A 15,924-nucleotide genomic window follows, 5' to 3' on the forward strand; every position below is an offset into this window, starting at 1 on the left:
CTCCCCCCTCCCCCCACCCCACAACAGTCCCCGGAGTGTGATGTTCCCCTTCCTGTGTCCATGAGTTCTCATTGTTCAATTCCCACCTATGAGTGAGAACATGCGGTGTTTGGTTTTTTGTCTTTGCGATAGTTTACTGAGAATGATGTTTTCCAGTTTCATCCATGTCCCTACAAAGGACACAAACTCATCATTTTTTATGGCTGCATAGTATTCCATGGTGTATATGTGCCACATTTTCTTAATCCAGTCTATCGTTGTTGGACATTTGGGTTGGTTCCAACTCTTTGCTATTGTGATTAGTGCCGCAATAAATGAGATTAACTCTTAATCCTCAAGATCCAGGTCTGAAAGATTTCCCTGAGCCCAGCCCTTTCTCACTGAGCTTTTTCTTTCAGTTCTTCTTTGACTCTGCATGCCTCCATTGCTGCATTAACCACACTGTATCGGAAAGTATTTATGTATGAATTTTCCCTTAGAATTATCATCTCTTAGAAGAAGAAATGTTTTTTCATCTGTGTAAGTCCAGTGCCTGGTATTGTCGACAACACATTATTGGTAGCTTCATAAACATCTGCTGAATTTAACCAGCCTGTGTCTTGAAGGATGAGTCAGAAGAACAGGGAAAGGCAGTTCAGACAGAAGGAGCTCTGCATGCAGAGGCAGGGAGCCATGAATGGGGTTTGTGTGAGGAGGAATGGTTGGCTGATCCCCAAAGCAGTAGCATAGTGTATATAGAAGAGAAGAAAAGGAAGACATGATAGAGAAAGAAGCTGAAACATAACATAGTGTTGGGCTGTAATAAGCCTGTTTATGTTCCCCAAGAAATGCACATTTTCTCCTTCAGTGAATTAAGAGACATTAAAGGTATTTCAAAAGGAAATGGCATTATCAAGTGAGGTGGGGGCGGTGGTTTTTTTTGTGTTCGTTTAATTTAGTGTGTTCTTGTTTTCAACTATCTCTTCTCTAAGTGGTGCGATTATAGGTGATTTTTATTGACTTTATGATATTTTCATAATGAACGTATATTTCTTTTCTGGTTAAAAAAAGCATTTTTATCTTTAAAATATCAACAATGATGGAAGAGTAAAAAGTAGATCGAAGGAACAGGAAAATAAAACCAAGAAACTCTTACAGTAACCACGTAAGGAAATAGCTTGCTGACCAGAGGCATAAGGATGGCCAGGATGATTGAGAATCCATAAATATTGCAGAGTTCCAATTGACACCCTTCGTGGCTGTCTTAGTCTGCTCGGGTTACCATAAAAAACTACCATACACAAAGTGGCTTAAATAACGGAAATTGGCCGGGCGCAGTGGCTCACATCTGTAATCCCAGCACTTTGGGAGGCTGAGACAAGTGGATCACCTGAGGTCAGGAGTTCAAGACCAGCTTGGCCAACATGGTGAAACCCCGTCTCTACTAAAAAAAAAAAAAAAAAAAAAAAAAATTAGCCGCGCATGGTGGCGGGTGCCTGTAATCCCAGCTACTCGGGAGGCTGAGGCAGGAGAATTGCTTGAACCCAGGAGGCAGAGGTCGCAGTGAGGTGAGATCACGCCACTGCACTCCAGCCTGGGCAACAAGAGTGACAATCTGCCTCAAAAATAAAAAAATAAAAATAACTGAAATTAATGTTCCTGTAGTCCTGCAGGCTAGAAGTCTGAGATCAGGGTACCAGTATGGTTGGTTCCTGGTGAGAGCCCCCTTCCTGGCTTGTAGACAGCCACCTTCTCACTGTATCCTCACATGGCAGGGAGAGAGAGAGCAAGCTTTCTGGTGTCTCTTCTTATGAAGGCACTAGTCCCATCACGTGGGCCCTACCCTCATGAATCATCTAAATCCAATCACCTCCCAAAGGCTCCATCTCTAAATACCACCATGGTGGGAGTTAGGGCTTCAACATATGAATTTGTCGGGGACACAGTTCAGTGCATAGCAGTGAATGACTGGCTTCAGTTTGAGTGACCAAGTTTATTGAAGTGTCTGTTAGCTAAGGTAAGAATTCTGAGAAAAGGAGTTGGTGAGAGGGGAAAAGATTGTGTATATGGTTTTGGACATACTGAGTTTGAGGTCTATGTTGAATTTCTAGTCACAAAAATACATACAACTAAAGATATAGGTCTGATACTGCTTTATATCAAATTGGCGAAGTTGTTTTTAGTGACACGATAAAACTGGCTAGGATTCAGCATAGCAAACCGGTGTATAGAGCACTGGCAAGAATGTAAGTTGATACAGTCTTTCTGGGAAGCAATTTAGAAACTTGCATCAAAAGCCTTAGAGAAATCCGTTGCCTGTAACCATCAGTTTAACTAGCAGAAATCAATCTAATGGAAATAATCAATAATTCAAACATACGTATAATTATATATAAACATGTTTATCTCAGTGTTATTTTAGTATTAAACTTAGAAACAAGGACAACATCCAGTAATAAGGGGCTGTTTAATTAATGAAGCAAATTATGTTTTGTTGTCCATTCATGTGTTAAAATAGCATAGTTAGGCCAGGCGTGGTAGCTCACATCTGTAATCCCAGTACTTTGGGAGGTTGAGGTGGCTGGCTCACTTGAGACCAGGAGTTGGAGACCAGCCTGATCAACATGGGTGGTGACGGTGGGCAAAACCCCGTCTCTTCTAAAAATACAAAAATTAGCCGGATGTGGTGGTGCATACCTGTAATCCCAGCTATTTTGGAGGCTGAGGCATGAGAATCACCTGAATCTGGGAGGTAGAGGTTGCGGTGAGCTGAGATTGTACCACTGTACTCTAGCCTGGGTGAAGGAGTAAGACTCTGTCTCAAAAAAAAAAAAAAAAAAAAAATAGCATAACTACTAAAACTCATGAAGTGAGAACATGTTCAAGATGGTCTCACAACACCTTCAACAATATTCAAACATTCTGTATAGTAAGATACTGAGTTATGTGTTTTAAAATACCTCACACATACATACACATGCACTAAAACAAAATAAAAACTGGAAAGAAATACAAAAAACTTAATTATTTCTAAGAGGAGTTCTTTATAATTTATTTTAAAAATTTTCTGTGCATGTATTAACTAAAATTATTAATACAATTTAAAAACACGTAGATCAGGAAATCATGAAGGAGGGATCTATGGACATAGATTGGCCAACAAGTGAGATCAAATTGAAAGAGTAGTTGACTTTAGGGACTTGAGGGAAGGGTGAGAAGTGGGTGAGGGATAAAAGGATACACACTGGGTACAGTTTACACAGCTCAGGTGATGGGTGCATCAAAATCTCAGAAATCACCACTAAAGAAGTTATCCATGTAACCCAAAACCACCTGTTCCCCAAAAACTATTGAAATAAAAAGAGTAGTTAAAGGAAGAAAGTCACGGGGCAGAATCTTGGGATCACTTCTAAGAGGCAGAGAAGGGAGACTGAGAATGAGCAGAAAGGTTCAAAGAAAACCAGGACAGAATGCTCTGATAGAAATCAAGCGTACTGCAATCAAGTCAGGCTCCTGGCAGGAAACAGGTAGTGTCACTAAAGTGAGTTTAATGAAGGGCTGTTTTCAAAGGTGTGAGCATGGTTAAGAAGACCAAAATATGACAGTAAAACACATATGACTAGCAACAACAGATGGTTGTAAGGGATGGGCCTGAAGTGACAAGGGTTAGGCATTGTTGCCAGAAGTTAGGAACCTGTAGTGCTGGAGAGAATCCCCTGATCTCTTCAGAAATAAAAGAAAAAGCCACTCCTAGTTGGTTGCCTGGCAGGAAGGGATACAGGAGATTCAAGTTCTCTCTCATCCCATTTTCTTATCTCATGCTGGCTCTTCACTGGCCAGAAACAAAGAGAAGCCAGGGGACAAGGAAGCCGGGTGATGCAGCTCAGGGGGACAACCTTTGGGACACAAAGCTGAGTGGAGAAGGGTGGAGGGTAAGTCTGGCAGTGCAGACAAAGACTGTCTGGCACAACCAGAAAGGCAAGTTGAATAGGATGAAATGCTTAGATGATACAGAGAAGTCACAGAGATGAATACTGAAATTTCTATTGAATTTGGCAATTAGGAGACCCCTGGCAACTTTAGAAAGTTCCCTGGACTTGGTGATAGAAATTATATCATTGTAGCTTAAGGAATAAGAAAAATACAGAGCAGCCACTTCCACGGAGGGTGATTTTCTACAAGAAAGTAAGCAAAATAACACCTAATTTGTCAACATAAAATATTATATGCATATATATGTATTGAATATAGTTTTTGTAGTTACAGGTTTATAAATCAACATTCTAAATCCTGTCTATTTTTAAGTTGCTATATAAAACATTGAATTTGTTCTTATTGATAAAACCTGCAGTAAATTTACAGAATTTTGCTTTTCAGTAATTTTCTTTCATTTATCTGTATCAGCCATGCTTTCATTAAATTTAGATTTTAGGAATAACAGACCATCAGGCCAGTTTTCCTCCTTTTCTTTCTCTTTCTCTCTCCTCAGGTGGTGGTGCATTAGTTCTGGGGCAAGAGCAAGACAAAAAAGGAGAGGGATTCAGCCCAGCTGAGTCTTTTGTGGGCTCCATAAGCCAGCTCAACCTCTGGGACTATGTCCTGTCTCCACAGCAGGTCAATTCCATTTTCAGTGTATGACAGTAATGAGATGCAAAGGTACAAACCTAGTAAAAATGTGAACAGCCTAATGATGACATAACTTATTGTAAGCTCTTGGTTATCAGAATTTATCACCAGTATCATTTGATGCTGCGGTTATAGATGAAGTTAGGCAGAAGTTACAGTAATTTTCAGTGACCACCCTTTTTAGTTTCTTGGTGATATTCTTAAATTTTATTTGAAAACATTATTTTAGATTTTGCAAAATAATGTTTTCCAATAAAATTTAAGAATATCACCAAAGAAGCAGGAGAAAGTCATAAAGAGTAATGCTTCAAATCCCTCTGACTGAAGATGCAGAAATTTAAGGCTGGCACGAGATCATCCATAGAGAGCACCATATGACCTAGTGGCTAAAACCAGCCTAGAGTCAAACAGCTGGGGTTCAAATCCCAGTCTTACCCCAAACTCACTGTGATGATTTTGAACATGTTATTCCATCTCACTAAGTTTCAGTTTTCTTATCTATAAAAGATAAATAGAACTACATAGCAGAGTTTTGACAAGACTGAACAAAATACTACATATACATTTGTGGTATTATTTGGCCCATAGTAAAGGCTTAATAAATGTTCGCTCTTATTACTACAGAGGCTGAGCCTCTAAGAATCTCTAAGCCTCAGCTTCCTCAATTCTATGTCAGAGGTCAAAGACATAGAATGAAGAAGGGGAGAGCCTCTACAACCCCTTAACAAACCACATGGCTTTACATAGGGAATTCTAGGTGTAGGATTTCAAAATTTCAGACAACAATGAGTCTAGTGGGAGAAGTAGCTGGGAGAGGGAATGATAGAGCTGGGAGAGAGGGAAATTTCCAGAAGAGAATCTCCTGCTGCCCCTGAAATCATACCTGCTTCCCTCCACCTCCATCTCTAAAAGATCTGTGAATGTTTTCAATAGGACTAAATTAACGTATAATAACTCCATCTTAATGGAACAAGTAAGGCTTATCTAAAGTGTTATTAAACTTTCAGGTGAAGTCACTGGCTACCTCCTGCCCAGAGGAACTCAGTAAAGGAAACGTGTTAGCATGGCCTGATTTCTTGTTGGGAATTGTGGGGAAAGTGAAGATCGATTCTAAGAGCATATTTTGTTCTGGTGAGAATTTCCTTCTTTCATAGACCCCACTATCTCTTGACCACCCTGGGACTGTTTAGCAAAAGAATACAATTCAGAATTCTCTATCGGTCCAATTGTATGTGACTGTCAATCTACTTTTTGTAACTAGTAATTCATATTTACCCTATTTTCATCCAAAGGATTTGTTTTTTTTAATGCTAAGATATATTCTGTATAACAAGATATAATTAGGGAGGAAATTTGGATGAAAGTAAAATAAAATCAGGAAAATTAGAGAAGAGATGAGGGTATTTTTTTCAATGCCCACCGACATACTATGCACCTGTTTGAGATGGGTACTCTTTTGGTTCTATAATTTGTAGAAGGTATCTAAGAACAGGTAGCACAGGGAGAAAAGCGATGGATGTTGCAATCTGCTCACTAAAACTGAATGATCAAAACTGTATCATAAAATTAAATTTATTTAAATAAGTTTCTTAGACTGTCCTAGAATTTATGGCTTTTGATAACTTATACAAGAACATTTCATTAACATTCCTAAAATATTTTGAAAGAGGGAGAGTTATTGACTCAAATGCTTTTTTTTCTTTCTTTCTTTTTTTTTTTTTTTTTTAGTAATTTTGCTTGCCGGTGATCTGGTTACATGTTAACTTGTTTTCACATCAGTAAGGTGGCTCTCAAATGCTGATACAGAATACAGTTTGAAATCATTGACTTGGTGATGCTACCACTATGTTGCTGACAAGCTCTGCACCTGTGTTCTTTGCCCTCAGATTGCCCACGCTTAGGAGGGTCAGTGCCTCATCTGAGAACTGCATCAGAAGATTTAAAGCCAGGTTCCAAAATCAATCTGTTCTGTGATCCAGGCTTCCAGCTGGTCGGGAACCCTGTGCAGTACTGTCTGAATCAAGGACAGTGGACACAACCACTTCCTCACTGTGAACGTGAGCTGCCTTTCTTGAAGCAGTGACTTTTGAAAAATATTGAAAACATAGGAACTCTTTTCAGGAATGCTAGACAAAGAGTGAATACTTAACAGTAGCAAATATACCAAATATTCATTGAACCTTTTCTTTGTTTAATGAACTGTGCTGGGCATCATGAAGGAGATGGGTGATTAGGATCCAAAGGGACCATTTGTGGATGCATCCAAGGTGATGCAAGGAACTGAAAGGGTTGGAAAGACACACCCTACAGGTGGAGGCCCAGAGATAGATGGGTCATTGCTGGAGGGGAAAACAGGGAGAGACATCTTCAGTCGAGTGCATTTATTCATTCATTTATTCAGCAACTTTTAAAGTACCTATTATGTGCTAGGCACTGATCTAGGTCCTGGAGATGCAGCAGTTGGGGGGAAAAGGCTCCTGTTCTTATGTAGTTTACATTCTAATAGGAGAGACAGAAAAATAAATAAATATAATATTTATTTATAGTAAATAATAAAGGTAAGGGCTGGAAGCAAGAGCTGTGAAGAAAAATAAAAAAGGCTAGGAAAATACAAAGTGTGGCCAGGTGTGGTGGCTCACATTTGTAATCCCAGCACTTTGGGAGGCCAAGGTGGGTGGATCGCTTGAGCCCAAGAGTTCAAGACCAGCCTAGGCACATGATGAAACCCTATCTCCACAAAAAATACAAAAATTAGCCAGGTATAGTGGTGTGTGCCAGTAATTCCAGCTACTCAGTAGGCTGAAATGGGGGGATCGCTGAGCCCAGGAGGCAGAGGTTGCAGTGAATTGAGATTGCACCACTGCACTCCAGCTTAGGTGACAGAACTAGACCCTATCTTAAAAAAAAAAAAGTAATACAAAATGAGGGTTGGGTGGAGGCTAGACTGCTATTTTAGATAAGCACCTGTTACCACCTGATATATTCACCTTTTTTTTTTTTTTTTTTTTTTTTTGCCTATCTACCCCACTAGATAATAAGCTCCATAAGGCGGGGATTTTGTTTGTTTGGCTCACTGCTGTAACTCCAGCACCTAGAACAGTGTCTGCGTGTTAGGCCATTTTGCATTGCTATAAAGAAATACCTGAGACTAGGTAATATATAAAAAGAGAGATTTAATTGGCTCACAGTTCTGCCGACTGTACAGGAAGCACGGTGCTGGCACCTGCTCAGCTTCTGGGGAGGCCTCAGGGAGCTTTTATTCATGGCAGAAGGCATCAAGAGTAGGCACATCACATGACAGGCACATGACATGACAGGAGCAAGAGAGACAGTGGAGGGAGAGATGCCACACACTTAACCAGATCTCACGAGAACTCACTCACTATTGCAAGGACAGCACCAAGCCATGAGGGATCTGCCCCTATGACCCAAGCACCTCCCACAAGACCCCAATTCCAACACTGGGGCTCACATTTCAACATGAGATTTGCGCAGGGACGAATATCCAAACTTTATCAGCGTCTAGTGGGTAAATGTTTTTTGAATAAATGAATTGCATGCCTACTATGAGCCAGGCAACGTGCTAGACGCTAAGGGTTCAGGCTGCTGCTATCCCTAGGACACCCTCAGCCTGATGTTTGCATTCAGTAAAAATGTCATGCTTAACTGAACTGCTAGTTTAATACAAATAAAGTGTTCTTGGAGTATTTTGCTCTTAATGTCGTTGTCTTCTTCCTGGTCACCTTACAGGCATTAGCTGTGGGGTGCCACCTCCTTTGGAGAATGGCTTCCATTCAGCCGATGACTTTTATGCTGGCAGCACAGTAACCTACCAGTGCAACAATGGCTACTATCTATTGGGTGACTCAAGGATGTTCTGTACAGATAATGGGAGCTGGAACGGCGTTTCACCATCCTGCCTTGGTGAGATAAATGTTGGCAACTACTATACGAGATTATTCTAGCTCTGTAGATGACAGTCATCCCAAATTCCTGAGGTTCTTGAGGCATTGCTTTGTTAACTTTATCTCATCCCAGTAAGCTCTGGCCAAGCCATAGTGACAAAGCAGCTGTATGTAGAGGTGCCAGAAATGTTTTAAATTTTTATCAGGCTCCATATTAAGACTATATTTATATATCCCTGTCTTATACTTGCCCACCTATAAACTAGGGAAATAATAGCTTTTATTGTATATCTGCAATGTGATTATTACTGTTATATTTAAATTCTGTACAAATATATGAAGCGTTGTGCATTACGTAATATGTAATGATTTAAAAGTAAAAACAGATGTTTGATATATAAGGAAAAGGAATCAACTTTAATATTTATAAGCTGTCTTCATTTTAGACGTCGATGAGTGTGCAGTCGGATCAGATTGTAGTGAGCATGCTTCTTGCCTGAATACAGATGGATCCTACATATGTTCCTGTATCCCACCGTACACAGGAGATGGGAAAAACTGTGCAGGTAACTAATATATGTAGAACTAGAAGTTCCTAATTCCATTCTTTTATCCAAGTACATATTTTAAGTGTATGTTATTTCTAAGTGAGATAATAGTTTCAACTTCAAAGGGCATACAGGTAGGCGGACAAGATAAAGTTCTTACAAAAGACACATCAGTAACAACTAAAAGTGCTTTAAAGTAGCATTGTGCCTCCCCCAATTTCCCAATTTCTCAGAAACAAAACCGATAGCCAACTATGCTGCTAGAATGTTGAAATGTCTACATAGTACAAGAATAATAGAGTGGATATAGAAATATAATCGGTGACCTCCCTGCCTCAATCAGAGCAAGAAAGATGCTTTATCACATCTTCACTATCAATATCTTTCCTCAGCCTCAGTCACACAAAATTATATCATTGGAAAAAATGACGTCTTGCCTCCCCAAGATATCTTGCATTACAATATTTTGAAATAGCTTCGATAATACTAGATCATCTCTCAACTCATTTTGTATTTCTTCATTTGTTGTGAGGAGTGACTCCTGGAAAACAATAAGATGTCTCTGTAAACACACCATATAAACAGTTATTTATTTTAGTTATTTCATGTAATATTATATCAGGCACATTTTTGATGTCACAAAATAGTTTAAGAGCAGGATTTTAATTCCTGTTCTACAATTCACTTTATGGATTCTCCGTAAGTAACTTTTCTCTGTATGTTAATATTAAGTGATATTCACTATGGAAAACAGTTTAATAAGCATCTTTGGACATACATCTTTGTGCTTACCTCTGGCTGTTTTCCTCAAAATCAGCTCATAATTGCGTTTACTTGAAGAATTTGTTTAAACTCCTTGACTTATATAGCTCGAATGGCCTTTGAAAAGATTGATGCAATATATCCTCCCCTTTTGAGAATTCAAGTATTATATTCACTTTTCTTGCTCAACGCTGGCCCAAACCTTGCTTTAGCCTTTTCTCCTTCCTGTTATAGCAGTGGTGACCGACCCTGAATCTGTAGATAGGGAGAGCCCAGAGCCCACACTCTGTTTGGGAAGGGAGGCTAGAAACTTTCCTGAATCTGCTTTATTCAGCCTTTCCCTCAGCCTGACACCAAGTCAATTGCTCTGAAAAACTGGGTATGAAGAGGGAACAGATGAAAGAGGCTAATGCCTTTCTAAGCCACGCTCTAGCACCACCACTACTTTCCCAATGAGCACCTACCTTTGGGGCCAGAAAAATTATGTATATTGTTGTTAGGCATTGCTGTTTCAAACTATTATTGCTTAAATGCTTATTAAATGTATGTTCTGGCCGAATGTCCAATGTGTCTCTGGGCCCTCATGCATTTCCCTTCACGAGGTTTTCTCTTGTGATTTTAACAGGTTTCTTTTCTTTTGCTGTGAGACTTTGCATGGCTGTGTGAAGGCCACTTATTATTCCACCAAAACTGTTTGTTTCTAGAACCTATAAAATGTAAGGCTCCAGGAAATCCGGAAAATGGCCACTCCTCAGGTGAGATTTATACAGTAGGTGCTGAAGTCACATTTTCGTGTCAGGAAGGATACCAGTTGATGGGAGTAACCAAAATCACGTGTTTGGAGTCTGGAGAATGGAATCATCTAATACCATATTGTAAAGGTATGTTTAGTAAATTTACCACGTTTCTTATGTTTGGCAATCCTAGAAAGGTAAGGTGTAGACATATAAAGTGTTATATTATATCAATGTTCTTTGTATTTGAACTGAGGTATTAGGCTCATGTTTAAACATGACCCCCCCACACACACACACCAAAAAAAAAAAAAAAAAAAAAGAAAAAACAAAGAAACACACAAAAAAAGATCTTGAGCTGCCCCTTGAGATTTCAAAGATTTTTGCACACACAGTCTCAAAAAAGTCACGTGTTTGTTTTTCCTTTGTTAAGCTGTTTCCTGTGGTAAACCGGCTATTCCAGAAAACGGTTGCATTGAGGAGTTAGCATTTACCTTTGGCAGCAAAGTGACATATAGGTAAGTATCTAATATTAAAACTATATTGTAGAAGATGTTGATGACATACTGGTAGTGATATAATACTGAAAGAAAGGGGGTGCGAAAATAATTCCAGAAGACATTTTTGAATTAATATGTAATTAATTGAATGATATGTAGTGTGAACAAATCTTAATCCAATAATTTAACGGTAGTTATATCTAGAATCCTTAAATCCCCTGACCAATAACCTATCATTACCTCCAGTGCCCCCTTGAGGCACCCTGAGAGTGGATGCTCCTAGCTAATGAATAATCTTGATGTCTCAGAAACAGACTAGACCACACCACTCTCAAGCCAAGGATTCCCTGTTTGTAGTTACTAACCCATGACACAAACTGAAGGCAAGTCAAATTCTTAAATCTATCCTACTTCCCTGTGGGGAAGATATACAGTATTCAATCTTGAAAAAAAAATTAATTTAAAAGCATTATTTTAGTAGGAAAAAAAATCAACTTTTCCAATGTGTATAAATTCTTAATATTTTTAGAGGTTTTTGGCACAGATAAAAGCATGCAAAATAAAACAAATTATATCCAGTAATTTTCCTCTATCTTCTTTAGGTGTAATAAAGGATATAATCTGGCCGGTGATAAAGAATCATCCTGTCTTGCTAATGGTTCTTGGAGTCATTCCCCTCCTGTGTGTGAACCAGTGAAGTGTTCTAGTCCGGAAAACATAAATAATGGAAAATATATTTTGAGTGGGCTTACCTACCTTTCTACTGCATCATATTCATGCGATACAGGATACAGGTAACATCTGTAGACACCAACCAAGCTTTCTACAATACTGTGTCACTCGCTCCCTATTTTAATTTTTCAGAGACATGGTCTCACTGTGTCACTCAGGCTAGAGTGCAGTGGCGCAATCTCAGCTCACTGCAGTCTACGCCTCCCAGGCTCAAGTGATCCTCCCATTTCAGCCTCCTGAGTGCAGGGACTACAGGTGTGCATCACTATGCCCAACTAATTTTTATATTTTGTAGAGATGGGGGTTTTGCCATGTTGCCCAGACTAGTCTCGAACTCTTGAGCTCAAGCAATCCACCTGCCTCAACCTCCCAAAGTGCTAGAATTACAGGTGTGAGCCACCGTGCCTGTATTCTTTACTCAATAGGTTTCATTTGTACGTGACTGGCTGACTCTAAAAACAAATTTGTAAATACGACGATATTCTCAAATCTGTATGCTTCCTGAGGCCTACCTAGCTAATGGTAAATGCCCAAGGAAATATTCTATCTAACTATGACTCTGGGAGTCCTAGTTCAATTGCTATAAGCATTCAGACTTTAAACATGAAAGCAAAAATTGTTTATGACGCATAAACAGAATACCCAATAAATGCTTTTGTGATGGATTTCTTTATAAACAGCTTACCAAGCTTATATTCAACATTGCATGGAATGTTATGAAAAATCATGTCAAGATAAGGGGCTAGGTTCTTAATACTGTAGAGATTAACTATTGGTGTGTGTGTGTGTGTGTGTTTAAACAGAAGAGACAGTGGAGAAAGGCTGTGATCAGAAATGTGATCAACAGGATCTGAAGTGGAACAGATTGAGTGAACAGAAAGTGGAGTGAATTAAAGCATGCTATCAGAATCAGGTTGAGAAGAAAGGCAGATAAGCCATGGCATAGGGATGTGAGGTTTAAGTCAAAGGAAGACCAGAGGTCAGAGTCAGGGGCAGCATGGTTCAAATGCCCAGGCTCATGGCCTGGACAGTTCCCTTTGACCTTAGTTGCCCTGATTTCCTGGCTACTTAGGTGAGTGCCTTTCTTCCTGTTGGATTCTAACCAGTCTAATGGACCCCTTCTCATCCAAGTAATCTGCTCTTCACAGGTCTGGAGTGTCTTACACCACTGTCCATAAGCGGATTCAATATTTTACTATGCACCAAGTGATTACTGTTGTTACATTGTTTTCACCCATTCATTGTTTCAAATGGTATATAGCTTGTTTAGATTTCTCTTGCTTTCATATAAAGCAGTCTAATATGGAGAAATGCTATTTTTGTGTACTCAAATTTCTCAAATGTTCCTTATTTTCTTCTGAGTTTTTCCTGTTTTATCTCTATAGCAGCAAATCCATAGCCAATGAAAGAGTAACATCATTCTTTCCTGCAGCTTACAGGGCCCTTCCATTATTGAATGCATGGCTTCTGGCATCTGGGACAGAGCGCCACCTGCCTGTCACCTTGTCTTCTGTGGAGAGCCGCCTGCCATCAAAGATGCTGTCATTATGGGGAGTAACTTCACTTTCAGGAACACCGTCACTTACACTTGCAAAGAAGGGTGAGTAGAGCCTGTGAAGGAAAGGATCATTGAGAGCCAGGGAAGTGGATGCTCCCGACTGCAGAGATGGGCTCTATTGGACACGAAATTTAATTTCCTGGCAGCCAAAGACAAAGAGAGCCTTATGCTTTTATTTCCTACCTGCAGAGACGGAGTATATTCTCCTGTGGAAATAATATTTTCCTGGAATTTGAGTAGTATATCAAATTAGACCCTTAATAATGGACATTGGGCAATGCAGTGAAAAAATATCTTCATATTATACTTTCTTTTTTTTTTTTTTTTTTTTTTTTTTGTGAGACAGAGCCTTGCTCTATCACCTTGCCCAGGCTGGAGTGCATTGGTGCGAACTTGGCTCACTGCAATCTCCACCTCCCAGGCACAAGCAATTCTCATGCCTCAGCCTCCCGAGTAGCTGGGACTACAGGCGCCTGCCACCACACCTGGCTACTTTTTGTATTTTTAGTAGAGATGGGGTTTCACCATGTTGCCCAGGCTGGTCTTGAACTCCTGACCTCAGGTGATCCACTCACCTCGGCCTCTCAAAGTGCTGAGATTACAGACATGAGCCACTGCGCCCAGCCTTATATTGTATTATTAAAGATGCAAAAAGTACCTTTAAGTGGGCGTTTGTTTATTTATATTCTGCCAAACCAAAGGCAAGACTTAAGTCATAACATAAAGATGACGTATCTACAGGGAGGAAAAAAGATAATAAAGTTCAGGTTTTTACATTTCTAAGGATCTTATTTAATTTAGAGATAATCTTTGGAAACTGGGAAACAAATTACGAAGGGCTTTCAGACTCATTGTCTCATTTGATCTTCACAAAAGCCCTGTGAGGGACAGAGAAGGGAAAGGCTCCCTTTGGGATTATCAATTTAGGGTCTCAATGCAGCCAATAAAGTATGGAGGGGTGGCTACATCTCAGGTCATCTGAGTTGCATTTCATTGCAATCATTGTTTTTTCCCTATGCATCCTCAGTAAATATTTTCATCAATAGTGCTTTCACACTCCAGATTTCTACAGTTGTTTTTCACAAGTTGCCACAGCAGAAAAGTTGCCATTTTCTGGATTTGTATCTCAACTCTGTTCACCAACTGCGGGGCCTTGGGGAAACAGTGTGACCTCTCTGCCTTGATTGTGCTCCTGCATAAAACGAGTTCATACTTATGGATATTGTGAGAAATAAAATGATCTAATACATGGCCTAACCAGAAAAAAAAAATCAATGAACCCAACAAACTTAGCCATTATTATGATGATTGGTGCAGTTTCTGTATTTTCATGGAAGTCGGATTTTACTTCACGGGAATAGAAAACTATTCCACTAATACATGACTGCCAGCAGGTGGCAACAATGTTTTCTTGCGAAAAGATAATAAGAGTTAAAGACTTGCATAAATAACTGAAGCCCAAATCTTAACATCTTCTTAAGTGAACAAGGAATCTTTAATATTAAAATGTCAGTGCAGGAATGGCTTTTGATGGTCCCATCTATCCCTTGTGGACTTACTCACATAAGAACTGCCCCTAATGATAGGACTATTTAAATTAGTCATTTAAATGTTTGTGAAATCTTAGCAAATATACAGGTTCCAAACAATATCTAGATATTGACTATTGCTGGGGCTTTTTCTGATTTAAAAAGTAATGCATGATCACCATATAAAATTAGAAAATACAAAATCTATATTTAAAAGTCACTCATGATTTTATTACCCAAAGACAAATATTGGTAATATTTTACTTCATTTCTTCCTAGAATTTTGTGTTTGCATGTATTTTTGAATATTAAAGATGATGCTACATGTACAGATTTATACCTTTCTCTCTTCACAAATCATACACATCTTCACAAATTGTTCACTTAGAAGATACAGTAAGAAGAGTTTTATGTCTGCCTAATGTTGTTTATCTAAAAGTGGTTTAAAGAATCAATTAAGACAATTATGAGAATGATTTAAAAATTATTCATTTGAAGAGGATTTTTTATTTAGAAGAATTCTATGTGAATCATCTCATGTACTTCCTTCTACAAGGATGGAGTTTGGAAGAAGAAATATTATTCCCACTTTATGTTTTATTATTTTTTTTTTAGTTTTTTTTTATTATTATACTTTATGTTTTAGGGTACATGTGCACAATGTGCAGGTTTGTTACATATGTATCCATGTGCCATGTTGATTTCCTGCACCCATTAACTCGTCATTTAGCATTAGGTATATCTCCTAATGCTGTCCCTCCCCCCTCCCCCAACCCCACAACAGTCCCCGGAGTGTGATGTTCCCCTTCCTGTGTCCATGAGTTCTCATTGTTCAATTCCCACCTATGAGTGAGAACATGCGGTGTTTGGTTTTTTGTCCTTCTGATAGTTTACTGAGTATGATGTTTTCCAGTTTCATCCATGTCCCTACAAAGGACATGAACTCATCATTTTTTATGGCTGCATAGTATTCCATGGTGTATATGTGCCACATTTTCTTAATCCAGTCTGTCATTGTTGGACATTTGGGTTGGTTCCAACTCTTTGCTAT

The 15,924-nt window shown here is 39.1% G+C and overlaps 1 protein-coding gene across 2 annotated transcripts in view; it reads left to right on the forward strand.

Annotated features, from left to right (window-relative positions):
- Positions 1–15,924, forward strand: part of SVEP1 (sushi, von Willebrand factor type A, EGF and pentraxin domain containing 1) — a 228,385-nt gene that overhangs the window by 152,549 nt on the left and 59,912 nt on the right. For both annotated transcript variants that reach the window (XR_008656538.2, XM_055271527.2), the window contains exons 28-36: positions 4,469–4,593; positions 5,613–5,736; positions 6,492–6,662; positions 8,356–8,529; positions 8,957–9,076; positions 10,525–10,701; positions 10,988–11,072; positions 11,657–11,848; positions 13,219–13,386. Coding sequence is in view for 1 of the 2 variants with exons in the window: in XM_055271527.2 (XP_055127502.1) it covers positions 4,469–4,593; positions 5,613–5,736; positions 6,492–6,662; positions 8,356–8,529; positions 8,957–9,076; positions 10,525–10,701; positions 10,988–11,072; positions 11,657–11,848; positions 13,219–13,386 (1,336 nt within the window). In the remaining variant the exon portion in view is untranslated. The remainder of the gene's footprint in view (positions 1–4,468; positions 4,594–5,612; positions 5,737–6,491; positions 6,663–8,355; positions 8,530–8,956; positions 9,077–10,524; positions 10,702–10,987; positions 11,073–11,656; positions 11,849–13,218; positions 13,387–15,924) is intronic.

This window comes from Symphalangus syndactylus, chromosome 3 (assembly GCF_028878055.3).
Source record: "Symphalangus syndactylus isolate Jambi chromosome 3, NHGRI_mSymSyn1-v2.1_pri, whole genome shotgun sequence".
NCBI lineage: Eukaryota > Metazoa > Chordata > Mammalia > Primates > Hylobatidae > Symphalangus > Symphalangus syndactylus.